The sequence below is a fragment of the Zootoca vivipara genome, chromosome 12 (genome assembly GCF_965207765.1).
Source record: "Zootoca vivipara chromosome 12, rZooViv2.hap1.1, whole genome shotgun sequence".
Classification (NCBI taxonomy): Eukaryota; Metazoa; Chordata; class Lepidosauria; order Squamata; family Lacertidae; genus Zootoca; species Zootoca vivipara.
This window is the reverse complement of record NC_142595.1, coordinates 50,997,464-51,017,703: the sequence shown is the minus strand read 5'-3', so window position 1 is coordinate 51,017,703 and position 20,240 is coordinate 50,997,464. Positions and strand designations below refer to the sequence as shown.

The window sequence follows — 20,240 nt, the reverse complement described above, 5'->3', positions numbered from 1 at the left end:
CATATGCCTAGACCTACCTGGATCTGCCAGAAATTGGGCCTGAGCCCTTTTGAATGCAAAGCAGGTGCTCTGCCACTAGAATGCTGGCATGGAAATCTACAATAGTCACACTGGAAGCAAGTACAGCTTGATTCACAGCCCATTGCACAGAAGTGGGTGCATGCTGTGTGCAGGGCTCCGTGTGTGTGTGTTTATACACACATGGCCATGGCGCAAGACATGTATTGGCCAACATCAAATGTGGCCGATGGGCCAAAAAGGTTCGACCGCATTCAGAGCAAAGGAACTTTACCATTGGCCAACTACACCAATCTGCCCCTCTCCCCAAAGCAGTGCCTTTGTTTTATAAGGAAGGAACATTAATGAAGATCACAGCCTTCTGTACAAACGCAAAAGGGTCCACATCTTTTATTTACATTCAAAAACTCTGCCATGTACACAGTTTCAAATATTATAACGAAAAGGGGTGGGAGCTGGGGGGGGAACCCAACCAAGAAACCCCCCCTGATCAGAACAGCTAACTTGAAATGGGGAGCAGGTAAAATATGGGTTTTGCAGCAGAACAGAACTGGGAATCCTGGCATGGGGAGTTTCTGACGTTTTCTTAAAAAATAAGTGAGCTTGCCATTCTTCATTAAACCCAAACTCTTGTCTCGCTCTCTGGAACCTCTCCCTCATCCTTATGCTCAATGGGAGCAGTCAGGAAACACAAATAAGTTGTCCCTTTTTATTTTGAAGCCAGCAAAATCGCAAGGGCTCCCCCTGACAAAGTTCACCCCTCACAGTCCCTGGGAGATGTTAATACTTGGGAGGGGGAGTAAACAAAACCCTTCTATTCTCTCTCTCTCAGAATTTAAAATATATATATATTATTCAATTTCAACGGGGACAAAATCTCCTGCCCCCTCCAAAGGAAAAAAAAACCCGTAAAGGTTTACTTTTTTAAAAAAGGTACTATTTTTATCCAGCCTCCTTTCTTGGGCTGTATCCCTCAGTTGGTATCAAACTCTGACTCTGGAAGCATTAAACAAATGCCAGAGAACATTTTTTAAAAAAGAAAATAAAGAAGAGTCTTCCAACTGGGGGTGTGATGGGAGGGAGAAAATAAACAAAGCCAGGAAAAAAAAAACCTTTTGCATTCAGTCTATTTACATGTGAACTTTACTGGGGCAGGGGAGGATAGGTGGTGGGGGAAAAGAGCTAAAACAAAAACGAAGAGATGCTTCTACCCCACTTCTAGTGCCCTCTCTCTGCCTGTCCCCCAACACTATGTGCATCTCAGCAAGTGAAAACAGGAACCTTCCTGATTTTTTTAGTTTCATTATTCCGGCCCACCAGTGTCAGCCTCCGAATGCCATTCTCCTCTGCAGAGAGTATGGAGGTGGGTCAGGATCAACCCCCCAAAGGGGGAGTGGGTCTGAAGCGAGAGGCCTGCAATTGCCAGCCAGAATCTGCCTGGTGGGGCAGCCTCTCTGCCTCCTGGGTGCTGGGACTCCCACCACCGCAAATACCGCAAGCACCCTTCGTCTTCTGCCTCCAAGGAACTGAGGCTCCTTTTGGATACCAGTCCAGAGCAGGCTCCCGACCCTGTCCAGTCTTTTCTGCCCCTCTGGGATGGAAGCCCAGCGCAGAGCTGCCTGTCCTCCCCTCCTAAGCTAGGGCTCCCCACCTCCCCTGGACGCAACGGCGACGGTTGCGCTGGGAACCGCCGGGGGCGGCAGCAGCGGCAGCTTGCGAGGACCTTCCTTGCACTTCTGACAGTAGAAGATGTCGGGGACGTTGGTCTTCTTGATCTTGGCGCAAGAGAGGTGGATCCAGGTGCCGCACTGGTTGCACTCGATCATGGGGCGGCCCGCAAATGGCTTCTGGCAGTAACAAGTGATGAGGTCCCAAGAGTCGTCCCCTGAAGGAGCAGAGGGAGAAAGGACAAATTTCAGAAGGCCCGTTTCACACATCCACAATTGCACAGCACATGTTTTGGTTATCTGGCTTGAAATATATCACCATGAGAACCTCAAGTTTTGCTTTTCAGTTTCTAGTCCTTAAGACAACAACAACAACAATAATATGCTTGTGGATAAGCAGGCAGTGTGTGGTAAAAACTGAGAATCAAAGGCTGAACGGGTGGTCGTGGTGCACTGCTTGTCCCTGGTATTTACACCCTGCCTAGAAGTGGAATAAAACCACGACAAAAAATAAACATATGGAAGACAAATTAACTGCCTAAGTCAGGGTAGGTACATATCAAGTATCTGCTCCACCCTCACAGAGCTGAATGCGTCAGAGATGTTTGCTGTAATATGAGGGATGAGGAAATCCCAGATCAGGACAGTCAGCAACCGCGTTTATTACCTATGTGCAAGATCTGAACCTGAGTCTGGGGAACACCCTGCTCCCGTTGGCCCAAATCAGTCCACTCACCCCACTCAGTTAGGAAAGGGCCTGTACAGAGACCTGCTGCCTCGCTGGTCAACTGCACATTGCAGCCTTCCCAAGCTGGTGCCCCCCTGATGTTTTGACCTACAGCTCTCAACGGCCTGCAGGATGTGCTGGTTGGGGCTGATGGGAGCTGAACACCTCTTCCTCAGAAATAATAATAATAATAATAATAATAATAATAATAATAATAATAATAATTTATTATTTATACCCCGCCCATCTGGCTGGGTTTCCCCAGCCACTCTGGGCGGCTTCCAACAGAAATATTAGAATTAGACTCCAAGGCACCCCACAGCAGCTTAAAATAGATTAAAAGACGGGTGCAAAATAATGAGCACCCCAGCAAGGCGAAACCTCGGGGATGCTTAACAAAACCAAGGCCAGAGTTGTTGCCTGGGTGAGTCTGGAGAAAGCCAAAACAACGTCTCTTGCTTGCTAGCATGCTGGCAAGAAAAGGTGGAAGAGGTGGACCTTGAACTGATCCACCAAGGCCCTGCCTGATGTAGTTCAACTACAGCACCCACTGGGGGTACAGTCAAAACACAGGTTATGTGCTTAATCTTCCAGAGATCTCACTGCTTTGTGAGTTTAACACACCCCAAGGAATCAGGAAGGTTCTTTGGGGCGGTGGGTGTTCCGACGAATGTGAAAAGCGAAGCAGAATCCAGCTCCAGCCCTTGCTTGTCTTCTTAACAAGCTTTTGCTAAATTAAAACAAGCACTATTATACTCTGGGCCCCACTTTTTGGGTGGGGGGAAAATGTGTACAGAGATGGGGAGAAGAGCCTGATATGATGCAGTTAAACAAAAACAAAACAAACCACCCCATGCCTTTGAAAATTTAAGAGGCTTTTTATGTAAAGCAAAGACTTTAAATTAAAACAACAACAATAACAATGTAAGCTGGAGATGTTTGATGACAGAGGACAAGGCCTGCCACTGGCTATTGATCCAGGAGGACAGTCTGGTGGAAATGTGAATATCGGCTGACTAGGTCACCAGAGGAAACTTCCAAGAACAGAGGGGGAAGCACTATCTGGAGACATACGTGGTGCAGAGGTTGGCGTGTTGGGAAAGGACCTGGGAGATCAGGGTTCAAATCCCCACTTGGCCATGAAGCTCACTGGGTGCAGTCCCTGCATTTCTCAGCTTCACCTACCTCACAGGGTTTGGGGGATTAACAGGAGGTGTGTGTGTGTGTGGGAAACCATGTACCTTGAGCAACTTGGGAGGAAAAGTCGGTATATAAACGCAACTAAGAATGTGCCTATCGCTTTTACACCCATGTAATGCTGTGCATTAAGTTGTGTTGTCCGTGCCCCTTCAGGGACACCTCCAGCCAGCCACCTCTGCCTCCTCACCTGATTCCACCATGATGTCCTCGTCCATGACCCTCATCTCGCCTTCGCTGGAGCTGCCTTCCCCATCCTGGCTGGTCTCCGTACTGATCCCCCCTTTCCCTTCCGTGTCCTCAAGCTTAATGGGGAAGCTGGCGGCCAACAGCTCCGGCGGGGCCTGCACAGAGACCAGCGCCGTGGCTGCCGTGGCCGAACCCTCCTCCCCTCCAGACCGCCGAGGCGCCATGGCCGCCCCTTCTTCCTCCTCAGAGTCCGTCTCGCTCAGGGAAGCCTTGTGCTTCTTCTCACTGCGCTCGGCCTTTTTCAACTTCCGCTTCTTGCTCTTTTTGATGCGAGAGCGCTTCTCCCCCACCGGGTCGCCGCCACCCCGGTTCCGTTTGGCTCCTCCGCCCGCGTCCAGGGCGGACTTCCGATTCCGCTTGTCCTTCTTCTTGTCCAGGGCTCCCTTTGGCCCCGCCAGCGGCTGCTGCTGCTTGCTGACGGGGTCCAAGTCAAAGAGGGAGTCCTTGAGCTTCATCTTCTCCAGCAGAGAGCTGTCGGACTTGAGGCGGCGAAAGGCCGCCTTCTTCTTTGAAGACTTGGCCTTCTTGACAAAGGTCTCGATCGTGTGCAGGTCCGAGTGCGTCGACTCCCAGCCGTCGCTGTCCACCACGCTCTCTGGGCGGATGGGGGAGTTTGAGCCGGAAGGCGTCCAGTCATTTTCCTGCGGGGTTTGGGGAGGGCAGAGGCAAGGGATTAATTTCTCAGGCTACATTTCCTGGGTGCCCAGGACTCTGCTCTTTCTTCCCAGAGCAGTGGGACTCAAGGGGGCAGGAGGGTTCCTGGGGGGAGATCTGAGATGCAAGGATTGTAGCAGGTGGTGGAAATAGAATCATCTAGTCCTACCCCCTGCAATGCAGGAAGGACTTCGATAATGCATAATGACTATCAACTGATAGCTCCTTTATGGTCCCTGTGGATAGCTCAGTCAGTAGAACATGAGACTCAATCTCAGGACTGTGGGTTCGAGCCCTGCATTGGGCAAGATTCCTGCATTTAAGGGGGCAGGACTAGATGACCCCCCAACTCTACAATTCTATGGTTCAATGGATCGAGTTCATCTGTTTTGCTGAATTAATTAAACTAAATAGCTTTAATTGGATTTTGAATAAACATGCAATTAATGGCTATGGTTTTGAATTTCATTGCATTATTATCTTCTTCGGAGGGTAATACAAGCCATTATTCTGAACGATGCTTTTCATACAATATAAAAAAATGAACTTCTGTGCTAACCTGTGTGGGAGCATCTTAAACAACCCGACCCAAAGAACTTGAGGTTTCCTAGGAAGCAGGGGGTACTCTAAGCTTCCCTGCCCCCCACACCCCTCTGCAGCCAACACCGCATACAAACCACCAAATCCAAGGAGGGGCCACAGCCCAGGTTAGACCACTTGCTCTGCATGCAGAAGGTCCCCGGTTCAATCTCTATGAGAGTCTGCCTGTCTCCCCGGCTGGCCGCCAGTGTAGACAATACTGAACTGGACTGACCAGTGGTGGACCTACACTCTGGGGGCCCCGAATCTTGAACTGCCACGGGGGCCCCTTTGCAACCAGCAACAGGGTCTGGGCTAAACACTGTTAGCTTCTTCAGTGGGGCTGTTCCACAACAGATCAGCGCACCTTCACACCATCTGGGCTACTGGCTGCTAAACGTTGGGATTGTGGAAATAGATGCAACAAAAATAATAATCCATTTGAGTCACGCGACTCAAACTGGGTCTAGTAGACGCGAAACATTTAAGCAGCGTGGACAAAAGTCGCTTCTGGTGCTCCTCTGGGATTAGGGGCTCTGAAGCTGAAGATTCGTCAGTTTTATAGTAGACCCGCCCCTGAGATGGACCAATGGTATGACTCGGGATAAAGGCAGCTTCCTTTCCCTCGCTCCAGAGCGACGGTCCGCAGTGTTTTGTGGAGTTGTAGGCTGAAGCCAGGAGGTGCCATATCCATTGCATTTAAATATTCATATTGATTTTTAACTGTCTTCTTAATGGCTTCTTTTATTTATAGCACGTTTTATATTGCAGTTTGAATTCTAAAGCGCGCATTAAGATACAGTATGTGAGAAATAGAAAGAAGCAATAAAAATACAGTAGAAAAATCACACAAAATCTATTATAACGAGCGCTACAGCCGGGAGAAAAATTAGTAAGCTCCTCAGTGGTCTGTGGGGAAAAGAAAAGTTTGGGAGTCTCTTGCCCTAGATAATTTTCTAGCTGAAAGAAATGGAGGGAAAGCGACAGAAAAGAAGGTGGCAATGAGAGAAATCAAGAGGGGGAACAAGAAAAATAAAGGTGTCTTGCAAAAAAAAGGGGGGGGCAAGTGAGTAAGTAAGCATTAGTAAGCTGCTACTTGAATAGCTCGTGAAGGTTGAAAAGAAATGATATCCATCTTTATTATGTGTACTTTTATCAACTTCATTTTAAGCAACAGCAGATCTCCCAGTTAGAACCCAGCAGCACGAAAAATTTGTTCCCCTTGTGCAAAAAGGTGTCCAGCTGAGTATTAGAACAAACCCTGCCTAGAGAGAGACTACCTGGTATAAAGGGATTTTTTAAAATGGACCACCGAGTACCCTGACAGCTAAAGCAACAAACGTCTTGTGTTTGCAACTACTGAAATTCAAGCAATAAGCACCACCCACAAGGCAATGCCTAATTCCTAAAACAAGAGGTATGGGGGCCCATCTGATATGGAAGTTCAATAAATCCCCGGTGTGTGGGGATTGGCTGGGTTCATGAGGCTTGGGAGCCTTCTTTAGCCCTAAGCCCTTGTGAGCAGGTTCAAGCTAAGTCCCAGGAAGGGCAGGTCCGTAGCAGGAAAGAGCAACTACAATTCCCAGCATGCACTTCGGGGAGCCTCCAGAGCTGTGCCGCATAACAAGCCAGGACATGTCCGCCCCCTTGCTTCCAGAACAGCTGCCTACACTTCCCAGCATGCAACACACCCAGGCCTCCCAGCAAAATGGCCATGCCGCAGGGCATTCTGGGCCTCGTAGTTCCCGCGGGCATTTGCCGCAGCTTCCAAGGGGCTCTGGCAACAAGACTGCGCGGAGACAATGCCGAGAAAGCAGGAGGCCAAGGGCTTAGGAGCGAGCGGGAAGGAAGGTTTGGAACAATCCCAAATGCACCTTTTAGAACTTGACCGAGCTAGGTTTGGATTTAACAGATCACAGAGCTTGCTTCTGGAAAGGCTTAGGACAACCTCTGTACCCCGACACACACACACACACACACCAGAAAAATATTAAACTGCATGCTTTGAAACTGAGCGGACACATATTTGTTCACTTAATAAGCCACTAGGATAAAAGGGGAGGAGGGCGGGGGCAGGATTTTCGCCGGGGGGGGGGGGGAACGGACTCAAACTAACCTCCTTCGAGGAAGGGATGTAGCCCGCGTAGGCTAGGACGAAACTGCAGAACTTGTTGAAATCCTCAATAGTTCGCCTTCGCTTCTCTGGAGGCTGGTGAGACTGGGGAAAGAGAAGCAGGAAGTGGGGAGGGGAGGTGTTAATGCACACAGAGGTAGCACCCCCTTCCCCCAGCCACCCACAAATCTCTAGGCTCCTTCACAAACGCAGCAGCCCCGTAGGATCACACATACCCCACAACTGGTGATAATAAGAAAAGGGGAGCTCTTCCTAGAGGCAGGAGAGGGAGAACTGAGCAGTAACATCCTGTTCCCTGCCCCCCCCCAAAAAACAGGCTCACACAGCTAGAAATGCAAGTCAGGTCTCTCCCAGGAGTGTGAAGGGTTAAATATGGGGGGAGGGGAGAAAGGGGGGGAAAGAGCCTTTCCGTCACCCACAGAATATCTCCCTCTCTCTCTCTCTCTTTTGCTAAACCAGAGGTGGGGGGGGGGGAGCACATGCAAAAAGGGTGTTGCAACCACACTTCGCTTTCGGAAAGACTTTTGGCCTCCTCCAAGGGAGCAGGGATAAAATGGCAGGGGGAGGTAGAGTAGGAACGGATCCAGCCCATGAAAACAAATGGGCCGCAAAAGGGCAAACCCCATTCCACTTTGTAATAAAAAAATCCCAAGTTTGAGATAGGGTTTTTTTGGGGGGGGGGAAACAATCATCAAATAGACGCTTTTGGGTTTTGTTTTTTTACCTGTGTCTCCGGTTTGAGGTTTGGCGGCGGATCTGGAAAACAAGAACCGGGAAGGGGGTCAAGTCGAGGGGGTCCACGAAGGGAGACTTCAACAACACACAGACCAGCACGAAGCGAGGAAAATCCTACTTTCTCCCGCAATGAATGCACAGGGGGAGGCAAGTCAAGGGAGATGGCTTTGGGGGGGGGGGGAGTGCCAGCGAGTCCTGACAGAACCAGAAACCTCCCGGACCCCTCTTTGTGGGGAGGGGGGCTTCCCTGCAGTCTTCAGAGGAAAAGGCCAGCCCACAGCGCAGCAGCCCCCACCCACCCAACCCCGCAATCTGGCGCCTGCTTTGAACCCGTCCCCAAATTTCCACTCCAAAATATATTTAGGTTTATTACCCCCCCAAAAAAAAACACACACACTCAAAACACGGAAGTGTCTAGCCCCCCCCCCCAACAACATCCAAGATCAGAGACAGACAGATAAGACACCCCGCCATTTCTACAGGGAAGCGGAAAGGGGGAAGCTGGAGCGCACCCCCCACACACACACCCAGGACGCCTGTCTCCCCCTCCTGCTCTGAGACCCCAGGGGGCCCCAATTCCGTAATGCCCTCCAACAGACACCCCCGTTAGGAAGCCTCATTTCCTCATTACTCCCCCCCCGCCGCCCCTCCTCCACGTGCCTCCCCTCCCCCTCCCAACTTTATTCCTCGCTTCCCCCCCACCCCACTCCGGTTTTCTCCCCGGTCCGACTCCCTCCTCTTTCTCCCCCCCCCACACTTCCAACTCCCTCCCCGCTCCCCTTTCACCTGGTTCTTCCCAGCCGCTCCCAAACACCACAACAGCCCCCTCTCCACGACGCTGCCTCCATCTTACCCCCACCCCCACCCCAAGGAAAAATAAGGGGTGCTGCCCCCTCCTCCATATCCAACTCTCTTCCTCTCCCCTCCCCACCGACCACGCTCTGACACCACCTGCCCCCCCAACCGGTGACCCCCTTTCCACCGACAGACTTTGCCTCTTCTTTGCTCTCCCCCCCAAGCGCACACCCTCGCCCCCCACAACTCCAGAACACCCCCCCAAATCTCGCGGCCTCTTTTCTTTTCCCTCTTAGGAGGGGCGTCCACTCCCCCCAACAAGCGATCTTCCTTCCCGCCCCCTTAGCCCCCCCACCCAACGCCAGCCCCTCACCCTCTCCTCTCCCCCAAATCTCCCCGGAGGGGCGTCCACTTTTCCTCCCCCCCCCAAACAAACCCACTCCTCCTTCCCCCTTCCTGCCCTCGCAACTCCAGCCCCCCACACGGTGGGTCTCTCCGAAATTTGCGTCCCCGGCTGACGACGCCACCCCCCGACGCCGGCCCTTCTTCTCCCTACACGAACACGCTCCCAGCCCCACAACTGTGGGTCTCCGCAGCGTCTTTCCTCTTTCCCCCCAAAACAAAAAAAATAATTTTTTCCCCTTGGGAGGGGCGGTCACACAGAACCTTGTTAAAAAACGCAAAAACCCAACACCCTCCGCGTCCCCCCCTGCCGCCCCCCAAGTGTGGGTCTGGGAGGCCCCCTTTACCTTCAGGGCTGGGCTCCGCCATAGCCGGCCCCCTGCCCAGCCAGCCAGCCGGCCGCCTCTCCGCCCCGCCGGTGCCCGCGACGGCCGCGGGGCTCGGGAACCCGCCAGCGCCCCCCAGGCCACGAAGACCCTCCGAGAGACCCGCCGCCGCCGCCGAGAGACCCTCCTCCTCCTCCCTCCTCGCCCGGTGCCGCCCGACTCCGCCGCTCCCTCCTCCCTCCTCGGCCCCCTCCCTCCCGGAGGAGCCCCAGAGCGAGACCCCGCCCCTCGGCCGCCTCTCCTCCTCCAGGCCCCGCCCTCGCCGCCGCAGAGCATCTCGGGAGACAGAGTCCCTCCCCCCCTCCCGCCCGGCGCGAGGCGGAGCGCCCCGAGTCCCGGCATGCGCAGCGCCCGAGCGCGCCTGCGCGTGGCAAAGGAGGGAGGGAGGGAGAGGTGCTGGTTCCGCGCCCGCCTCTTCCTCTTAACAGGCTCCAAAATGGAGGGAGAGGAGAGGAGCATGCTGGGATATGTGGTCTAGGAAAAAATGGTGGGAGGGTTTGGAGAGGGAGAGGCAGTTTCCCATTGAAAAAGAGGGAAATGGAGTGGGGGGCGATGGAGAAACATGCGGTGGTTAGAAGAAACCCCCCCCCCCTGCCCAGGGGTTATTTATGGACAGGCTGTCTCTTCCCCCATTGGATGAGGGTTCTTGATTGACAGTCTGCAATGCCCATCCCCTTTTAGGGTGGGAAAGGACCCTGGTTCCACTGCAAGCCTAATCCGTTCCGGAAGTCCGTTCCAAAAGCAAAGTGTTCCAAAACCAAGGCGCACTTTCCCATAGAAAGGAATGCAAAATGGATTAATCCGTTCCAGACTTGTAATAACCAGCCCCGAAACAGCCATTTAACATGAATTTTACTACCTAACAAGACCATTGATCCATAAAATGAAAGCAATAAACAGTGTACTGCAGTCACACAATCAATTAGTAGCTGAAACAGAAGTGTGGCACTCAAATCGGAAGCATAACACTCAAAACGGAGCACGTTCAGCTTCCGAAAAGTTTGTAAACTGGAACACTTACCTCTGGGTTTGCAGTGTTTGAGAACCATGTATTCGTTTTATTTGTTACATTGAAATCTCACCTCCCCCCCCCCAATCCTCCAAGATCAACGTATAACACATGGTTCAAGCACACGCAGCTCAATCTTCACAACCACCACCCTGTGAGGTAGGCTAGGCTGAGAGAGGCAGCAACTGGCCCACCTACCCACCCAGATCACCAGTCTTTCCCCAGGGCCTGATCCGACAACCATTACACCAGGGATTGGCCACTGTGATTACAGGATGCTGGACTAGTTGGGCCACTGGCTCGATCCAGCAGACTTCTCTTATGCAGATAAGATACAGTCAGATCTGAATGACAAAGGCAAGATTTCCGGTTGCTGGGCCTTAAAACCTACACACCTGAACTGTTACTAGTTTATTTCTCTCCTTCCTTTCAACTATCCTGGAATTCAGGTTAGTATTAAGTAAAGCCAAGCAGCTTGAGAGTCAGTGTGGCGTGTGTTCAACTAGGACATAGGAGACCAGGGTTCAAATCCAAACACAGCCATGAAGCTCACTCACTACTGAGCAACCTCTGGCCAGTCACTCTCCCACCTTAGCCTACCTCACTGGGCGTGTTGTGAGACCTACGTGTTGCCACCTTCAGCTCCTTGGAGGGAAGGTAAGATATGAATGTACAGTAACAAGTAATATAATAGGTCTGTGTGAAGAATGGCTGAGCTGAAATGGGAAAAGCCCACCTCTGTAATAAGGGCCCAGAGAGGGGTGGAAAGTGTATGGTCCAAGGTCTAAGAACTCACATAGGAACTTCTTGCCAAGTGATCAAACCGGTCACAGGAAAAGCCGAGTTGAGATTCAATTCCTTCTTTCTTGATCCTGAAATGGCAGGCTACTATATATCTTCAGGTGCTGCTGCAAATTCTCAGGCGTGTCTAATCTAATAAAATAGTGTGACGTTTACTCGAGCGTTTACACTGCTGCAAGCAGGTCCAGAAAAAGTCATGTATCTTGGATCTCGGGAGATGGGAAAAGCTCCATTATGTGCTTTGCAATTTGAACAATGAGCATCAAATCTCCCCAGAGGGAAAGTGAAGTGCTGCTTGAATCCACAAAAATGCAGGCCTTTCCAGGCTAATGAGGTTATCTTTCTGCTGCTGATCAGTAACCCTGAATAGCCCTCATTTGGAGCCTGAGCATTCTTCCACCCCTCTAAGTTTTTGAGGCCAACACCCTGCTTAACAACCCACCTTCCAAAACGCTGCCTGGAGAACTAGCAGCCATTATTCTGCTAAGAGGGTCTTGCCCGTCACTTCTCACCCAAGAGTTGTGGTCTAGTCACCTCTTCCTCCATGTAGGTGGCAACTGCCCATGTACACACGCAGGATCTGGTCCTGGGATTCTAGTCTAGAATACCTACCCCTGGGATAGCTCAGTCAGTACAACATGAGACTCTTGATCTCAGGGTCATGGGTTCGAGTCCCACATTGGGCAAAAGATTCCTGCATTGCAGGGGGTTGGACTAAATCAGGCATGTCCAACAGGTAGATCGTGATCTACCGGTAGATCACTGGACGTCTGTGGTAGATCACCGGTAGATCAGTGGCTCCCCCCAAAGAAGCTAAAACTTTGGCTCCCCTAAAAAAGCTCAGCATCTTTGACCTGCACCCCTTATATGACCTGAACTACCAAAAATAGGGCTTTCCTTCCTAAAAAAAGTTCAATGTTGCTTTCCTCTTCCCTAAAGAAGCACAACAACTTTGACCTGAACCCCCCAAAAAGGGGGGTAGATCACTGCCAGTTTTTAACTCTGTGAGTAGATCGCAGTCTCTTGGAAGTTGGCCACCCCTGGACTAGATGATCTACGCGATCCCTTCCAACTCTACATTTCTATGATTAAAAGTAGCCGCCCCATCACCCATTTATTTGGCAAGCCACTTTGCAACCAGATCCCAAACCCCTGCAAACACAGAGAGCCAGTGTGGTGTAGTGGTTAAGAGCTGTAGACTCGTAATCTGGGGAACCGGGTTTGCGTCTCCGCTCCTCCACATGCAGCTGCTGGGTGACCTTGGGCTAGTGCTAGTCACACTTCTCTGAAGTCTCTCAGCCCCACCCACCTCACAGGGTGTTTGTTGTGGGGGAGGAGGGGAAAGGAGATTGTTAGCCGCTTTGAGACTCCTTCGGGTAGTGATAAAGCGGGATATCAAACCCAAACTCTTCTTCTTCTTCTTCTTAACCCCACTACTACAAGTTCACTCCCCAGGTATTTGCAATTTTAAATTGCAAAATTCCCAATTAACACCGGGACGCCGATAACTCTTCCTCAATCAGTACAATCACGCAGAAAATCTCTAGAGGCTCAATTTTTCTCTTTATATATATATTTTTAATTAGCATTCCCCATCCCCTCTGGTTACAGAAACTGCCAGGCAGAGCACAGCCCTGATAGGAGCAAACTCAGGGCGCGGTAGTGAAGATGCAAGATTGAAATGGGGGAGGAACTTTTTTTTCCCCCCGTTGAGTATTTGAGACCTCCTACCCCTTAAAAAAAATGGGGGTGGGGAAGAGAGAGAGGAGGGGAAAAATGGTATATGGGAGGGAGAGAAGGGGGGGAACCACCAAAAGAAAAAAAGAGGTATTTTATTTTAGCCACAACCACCTCAAAGAAAGCCCAGAGCGAGGGAAGGGGAACAGGAGGAAGAAGTGTGATTAGGCATAATGGAAGGAGGTTTAAAGGGTGAGAGAGAGGGAGGAAAGAAAGAAAGAAAAAGAAAGACCCTCCCCTTTCCTGGGACAAAAAGGCTCTTTAACATAAAATCAACAACAAACAACAACAAAAAGTGCAGGTCCCTTCAGGAGCACATGCCCCCTGGTGGCAGCAGGTGGAGGCACGCCTTACATGCTGCCATAGACGCTCTCGTCGCTGTAGGCAATGTACAGGAAGAAGTCCTCCTCGTGATGTTCCTGGAAAGGGGGGCGGGAAGAGAAGAGGAAAACACTGGAGCCAAGGTGTAATTCAGGAAGGGGTACAAGCAGGCAGAGACCAGGGACAAAGGTGCCAAGGTTCAATCTTAAGCCTTTCTGCCAGCTCAGAGTAGACCAGTCAGAGTCCTCTACTTCCCAGGCATTTGGTAGTTCCACTGCCCTGAGAAGTTCAAGGGGTGGTGGCCCAGAAGGGAGCCTGCTCTGTGGCAGCTCCAGAGGAGGGGAACTCCCTCCCCAGAGAGATGTGCCTGGCACCTTCACTGTGTAGCTTGCATCACTTGCTGAAACCCCCCCCTCTTTGCCCTGGCCTTTGACAGCTCAGAGGCAGCGTGGTATTCAATGCTAGCAGCTCCACGAAAATGAATGGGCTTAAATTAATATGCCCATAACCTTTAATGGGTCTACTCACAACAACAAGACTGGCATTCAATACCACCACTTGCAGTTTTAATGACCCGCCCTCTTCTTTGGTCCACATAGGAACAGATTCTAGGCTCGGTGGACTAACAGTCACCAACAGCTAATTCAACCCTAATTCACGTCTACCTCTCCACTCCTGCACATGGTAATACGAATTTACTCCACGCTTTGGTTTCAAGCGGGGGGGGGGCAGGGGTGGTGTGGCAATACATCCCCCCTCCTCCCGTTTTCCCTTCTGAATGCTGCAGCTGGTTCAACCCCTTTCTTTTAATTCCCCTAGTTTGTTTTGTTTTCCCCCAACCTGTTTGCTACCCATTAACTGAACATTTCAAAGACTGTTGCAGAGTGCCATTTCTCAGGTGATGCACATTTTCTTAAAAAAAAAAACCCTGTGCAGGAGACATAAGGCACACCCCACCTGGTAGAGCTGCCCCATGGTGGCGCTGGTTGGGGGGATGACGTTGTTGACGAAGAAGAAGAGGGCGTCCTCTGCTCGGAGGTGGATTCTTTTCCGGATCAGGAAGTAGAACTGCCCAACTGAAGAAGAGAAAAGGGGGGGGGGGAGAAAATGGATCTGTTAGCTGAAGGAGTAGAAAACTACAGAGATTAAGACGAGATCTTGACATGCCAACGAGCTGCACCCAATTTCATCAGGTGCCACAAACCTAGGTCTCCGAAATCAGCGGGGATCGCCCAGACAGCTTCATCCAGCCCTCCACTTGACCCTCCGATGTGCGGACATCTTGCCCCCTCCCCTTACCAAAGGATGAACAAGGAGGTGACCCCCTACCCCATGGGTAGGCAAACCAAAGCCCGGGGGGGGGGCTGATCCAGCCCAAACGCCTTCTAAATCCAGCCCGCGGACGGTCCGGGAATCAGTGTGTTTTCACATGAGTAGAATGTGTCCTTTTATTTAAAATGCATCTCTGGGTTATTTGTGGGGCATAGGAATTCATTCATTTTTTTCCTCCAAAATATAATTCAGCCCCCCCAAAGGTCTAAGGTACAGTGGACCAGCCCCCTGCTGAAAACGTTTGCTGACCCCTGCCCTACCCCCTCGTACAGCCAACTGCCCCAATCCTCGGACTGGGGCCCTGTGCCCCGTGCCATTCAACTGGGCACGTACCTGTGAGGTCTGACGGGACAAGGTATTTCTTCTTGTCCAGGTCTCCTATCCGGGCCTTGGGCGCCTTTTCCACAATGACCTGCAAAGTTGGGAGAGAAGGAGAGGCTGGGTCAGCGAAGGGCAGAGAGGAAGAGTTCACGCAGCAGCACCAAAACATTTCCTAATTACAGGAACGGTTGAGCAACCGGACGAGTTGTTCGAGGAAGAGGTGAGGCCGGCCGGCCGGCCGGCCTGCCAAGAGAAGCTTTTGCTGGTGACAGTGGGAAGTTGGAAAGCCGGTCACAGCAGGGCTGAGACAGCGTGACTCATGGGAGGCCTTGAGAAGATGAGGAAATGTTTCAGCAGGATAGAGCCTCAGAACCCCGGGCCAAAGCAGAGGTCAGATTTAGTACGGAAGAGCCTGCTGGATCAGACCAATGACCCATTCAGTCCAGGATCCTGTTCTCACGGTGGCAATCCTGCAGGGAACCTGTAAGCAGGATTCGAACACAAGAGCCCTCTCCCCTCCTGTGGTTTCCAGCAACTGGCATTCAGAAGCATAGCCATCATAACTAGTAACTGTCAACAGCCCTCTCTTGCTCCATGAATTTGTCTAACCCTCTTTTAAAGCCATGCAAGTTGGGGGCCATCCTGTACAGAGGAGCTGCAAACCTCCTTTTATATGTCCTGAATCCTGTCCAGGAATTTCCTCTGCTTGGCTAAGTGTAAAGGTTGCAAGAATAGCAAACAAACCGAGAGGAGGCGGGGACAGCCTCATTCACAACTATTCCCGGAAGAGAAAGAAAGAAAAGCTAAACATTTGCACACAGGGGATTGCAAGCGGCTCCCTGAGATGATTAAATGTCACCAGAGATTTTTAGGACTTTTTAGGACGTCATTCCCAGCGCACCTCCTCCCAAGCAACCTGCTAAGGCAGCCTTTTCCCTTCTGCAAAAGATTGCCAACTTTTCCTTTAAGTAGCTGAGCTCCTGTGCTTTTAACAAATGACAACAGGCAGAAATTAAACAGGTGTACCTCTCCCCATCATGCATCCCCAGGCTGAGGAAAGGGAAGCATTATCACCTGCTGAATGAATTCTTGTCAACCAGGCAGCTCATAAAGGGATGAGATCCTTGGCCAGGAGAAGGTGGAATGCTTCATTCCAAATCTGACAGATCACCCACCTTTTTCGGGGTGGGGGAATAAAAAAGCTTTCCGTCTGTCAAAACCTTCGTGCAATACAGCTGAGGAAGCCTGGGAAAGAGTCCAGAACCTCCACAACCTGCATATGAGGCCCCAAGATTGCTCCAACTGCACCTTTGCTTGAAAGGCTAGTTTTGTTTTTCTTTTCGTTGTTAGTCAGGGAGGAGTTCAAGTAATCAGATACCAGAAGCCACGTGGAAACCTTCCGTTAGCCGGGAGCCCTCCAGGTTTGTTTTGGACTACAGCTCCCATCAGCCTCTGGTGGGAGTTGCACTCCAAAACAACTGGAGGGGCACCAGGTTGGCAAAGGCTGTGTGGGATAAACAACATCAGCAACATGGGGATAACAACAGAGTCAAGATAGATATGTTCCAGACAGCAATGGCTTGGGGAGAGCAGTCGGCAAGCAGGAGAAGCATCACTCTGATCTACATTAAGGGTCCCCCATTAGAAAAAGATGGGCCTGGAATAAGGCTCTAGCTTCCCCCTTCCTTGCATTATTTATTCATTACATTCACATCCAACCTTTTTCGCTATGGACCTTGAGGTTCAACGACCCTGTGAGGTAGGGAGAGTGCCTGGCTCAGGGTCACCCAGTGAGCTTAATGGCTGAGTGGGGATTTGAACCCTTGTCTCCCATGTCCTAGTCCAACGCTCTAACTCAGGGGTCACCAACCTAAGGCCCGGGGGCCGGATGCAGCCCAATCGCCTTCTCAGTCCGGCCCGCGGATGGTCCGGGAATCAGCGTGAGTAGAATGTGTCCTTTTATTTAAAATGCATCTCGGGGTTATTTGTGGGGCATAGAAATTAGTTCATTTCCCCCCCCCAAAAAAAAACAGTCCTGTCCACCACATACCGGTAGTCTGAGGGACGGTGGACCAGCCCATGGCTGAAAAAGGTTGTTGACCCCTGCTCTAACCACTACGGCATCCTGGCCCACATTTGGTAATCAGGACGTTCCATTTTGTTCCCCTGGAAGGGTTCCTGTGCCGTTATAGGGTTGCAAAATTGAGAGGAAGAGATTCTCAGGCATCGTGCGTGGGGGGGGGGGGGGTTGAGCTTTGCTTTCATTTCTGCAAAACCATCAGGCGAAGCAATAAGGGCCTCAGACCAGGCCAATCTGACTGTGTGGCAAGGTTGTTTTTCCACCATAACCACCCAGAAGAAGGGGGAGGGATGACACCACAAAGCAAAGCACCGCCTCCCAAAATTCTTTTATGATGCCATCTCTCTCACTTCCTTCAAGACCCACTTCTGCCTCCAGTTCGTACTCTGTAGAGCGTATCGATGGCGATTATAAATGAGAGAGCTGCAGAAAGGAAGTATACAACCTGTCCCCAGTCTCCGGAACAGAGCAGGCCATAAATCAAAATGATAGGAAAGCTCTTGTTCTCTTGCCACAGCGTTCTCGCCATGGCTGTTCTCCGTACGCATAAAACATATACGTATGGCAACGCTTCATACGCCTGGCAAAAGCGGCTGCAGTATACGCACTGTCTAGGACACATTTACTCCAGCCTAAATCCCACAGACTCGAGGGGGGGGGCGTCCTCCTTGGGGCCTGCTGGGTGTACCAGAACTGCACAGCCCAAGTCTGTTTAAAAAGAAAGTCCTTAAATGTGCCCCAAGTTCCTTTCCGTATTTTCAAGGGTAACCCAATCCCTGTTTACTCCAGAGAAGCCACCCCCTTCCCCACCAATACTATCCTCCCTTAGCACCAAGGAGATCACTTCCGCTTGTTGTTTGTCTGTTCACAAGCCAACTTTGAAGGAGGCGCGGAAGTCTTGCATTTTGCTCCATTTGCGCCGCTCTCCAGCCTGCAGGACTTCTCGCTAAATCCCGCCCTTCCTCCCAAAGGAGCCCCGATCTTACATATTTTAAAGCTGCCCTTATTTTGCGAAGTGGGGAGGGGCGACTGCCGGAACAAAACAAGGCGCGGGGGTTTCCCCTCCCTGGGACTTCTCTTTGCCCTGGAAGCAGGGAGGGTTTAATGAACAGCGCATATACTACGTATTATTCCTATTGTTTTGTAAGCCGCCCGGGGAAGTTTAATGTATGGGGGGAAGCACAAAAATAAAATAAAAACACCAGCAGCTGGAGGAGGAAACAGTACTTTGGGGGGTCCAAATAGGATCGCCTATTGCAGTGACCGCCGCCCTTTGTTTTGTAAGCCGCCCGGAGCGCTTTGTAAGACGTGGGAGGGCGGCGCCCACAAAGGGAGCGGAGGGAAGCAAAGGGGGTCGGAAATCCCCTTTAGGATCAGAGGTGGGTGGGAAAGTGGGGCGCGCGAGGGGGGAGGGGCATTAAAGCGAGGAAGGGGGCAAAGGGGTATCTCTCTCTCTCTCTGGGGCGGAGGGATACGGGAAGGTGCGTTGTGTCGGGATTGAGGGGGGTCCCCTGCTCCCCCTTCTTTTCCTCCGCGCTCCTCTCGGACTCACCGGGACTCGGTCCGGGTACTTCTTTCGGATCTTCTCCCCCTCCGAGCGGCGCTTCTCGAACGGGTGCTCCTCCTTGTACACGAACTTCATGGCGGCGGCAGAGGCGGCCGGGCGAGGAGGCGACGGAGATGGACCAGCTGACGGGGCCGCGCCACACACAGACACTCACGCGCACTCACGCAGGCGCGCGAGGAGACGCCTCCGCCTCCGCCACCTCCCCTCTCTCTCTCGCGCGCAGGGATACGCGGCTCAGCCCAGGGGGCGGAGCAAGCCTCGCGGCCGCCAACCACAACACCGACAGCGTAGGCGCTGCCCTCGGAGGCGGTGCCGCGCCGCGTCGCCGGCGCAAGCGGCGAGCGAGAATACGGAGAGCCGTTGGTGGCTCCTCTCCTCTCACGAGCGTCCGTTAGAACGTGGGAGAGACTCCGCCGCCGCCACTGAGGGAGGCTTTGCGGCCTCCGCTTTCCCCCCCCCTCCGGCAGCTAGCGAGGGCGCTAGGCCCGCGGAGGAGGCGGCGGGACAGCCCTCCCTGCGCTAGTCGCGTGGCTGCGAGGGCGCCATTTCCACGCAGGTGGCGCAGTTTGCGGTAGAGAGGGGGCAGCTCGCGCTGGCGGAATAGCGGAAGGCGGCTGGCGCTTCAAGCCCCGCCGGCCTTTCCCAGCCCCGCAGCCGCCCGGTTGTGAGGTCCAGGGGCCGGCCCTGCCCGCGAACATCTCTCAGGGCCCCCGGTGTGGTGTCAAAAGTGTTACGTCAAATGGGATTCACGAACGCGAACGGCGCAAGCGCTGCGCCGCTGGCGTGCCATTTTGACACCAAAACAAAGTAGTCCGGGGGGGCGCCATTCCTCCTCTCTCTCCGGGGAAGGGGTCGCGTCGAGGGGGGTGGAAAGCGGGGCGGCCGAGGGCTCAGGCACCCCTAGCCGGCGATGTAAAACCGGAGGGTGTTGTTTTTATTTTTAAAAATGAGGTGCGGAAGGATCGGGAGGCGATGGCGGCGAAGCGACTCGTCATGTGACTGACGTCAGCGGAGAGGAATTGTCACGTGTACCCGCCCCGGAAAACAGTTGCGGAAGGAGGGGGAGCCAGTCACGTGAATGGCGACCAATGGGGGGAGGGGAGGGGGAGGACAGCCTTCCTGTTGCTCTGGCAGGACGCCTGGCCTTCCCTTCCTCCCCCCAAATGGGAGCCCTGCAGTGCCAATAAATAACCCTTCTCGGGACACGAGGATCAACCGGGATCCAGCAGGGGGCAGCTTAGCTCAGGCACAAAAACAGGTTGGTGGGGGGAGGAGGATGCTTTGCCTATATTTGGGGGGAAAGCTTCTCCACCCCCACCCCCTTTTTGGATACTGGCTGGTGGAGAAAGCGCCCCGCGGTGGAAATGCAAGCAATTAAATCAAACCTCCCCACCTCCTGAGAAAGCCCCCCCCCCCAAAAAAACCCCACTCAGCGGCTGGCTGGCTTTCTTCCTAAGAAGGTGGGTTCTACCTTTTGCCTCCCTTTCACTATCTGTGCCACTTCCTAGCAGAGGGAGGTGCGAAGAAAA

General features: G+C 52.4%; 2 protein-coding genes across 2 annotated transcripts; both read right to left on the bottom strand.

Moving 5' to 3' along the window:
* Positions 1–382: 382 nt before the first annotated feature.
* PHF23 (PHD finger protein 23) lies at positions 383–9,721 on the bottom strand. Its single transcript, XM_035136398.3, has 5 exons — positions 9,505–9,721; positions 7,950–7,981; positions 7,208–7,309; positions 3,800–4,499; positions 383–1,903 (listed from the first exon to the last, which is right to left on the bottom strand). The coding sequence occupies exons 1-5, from the start codon at positions 9,524–9,526 to the stop codon at positions 1,656–1,658; spliced, it is 1,104 nt and encodes a 367-aa protein (XP_034992289.1). The 5' UTR covers positions 9,527–9,721; the 3' UTR covers positions 383–1,655.
* Positions 9,722–12,908: 3,187 nt separating this feature from the next.
* GABARAP (GABA type A receptor-associated protein) lies at positions 12,909–18,847 on the bottom strand. The gene is made up of 4 exons (XM_035136505.3): positions 18,697–18,847; positions 15,077–15,155; positions 14,369–14,487; positions 12,909–13,509 (listed from the first exon to the last, which is right to left on the bottom strand). The coding sequence occupies exons 1-4, from the start codon at positions 18,784–18,786 to the stop codon at positions 13,441–13,443; spliced, it is 357 nt and encodes a 118-aa protein (XP_034992396.1). The 5' UTR covers positions 18,787–18,847; the 3' UTR covers positions 12,909–13,440.
* Between the last annotated feature and the right edge of the window lie 1,393 nt (positions 18,848–20,240).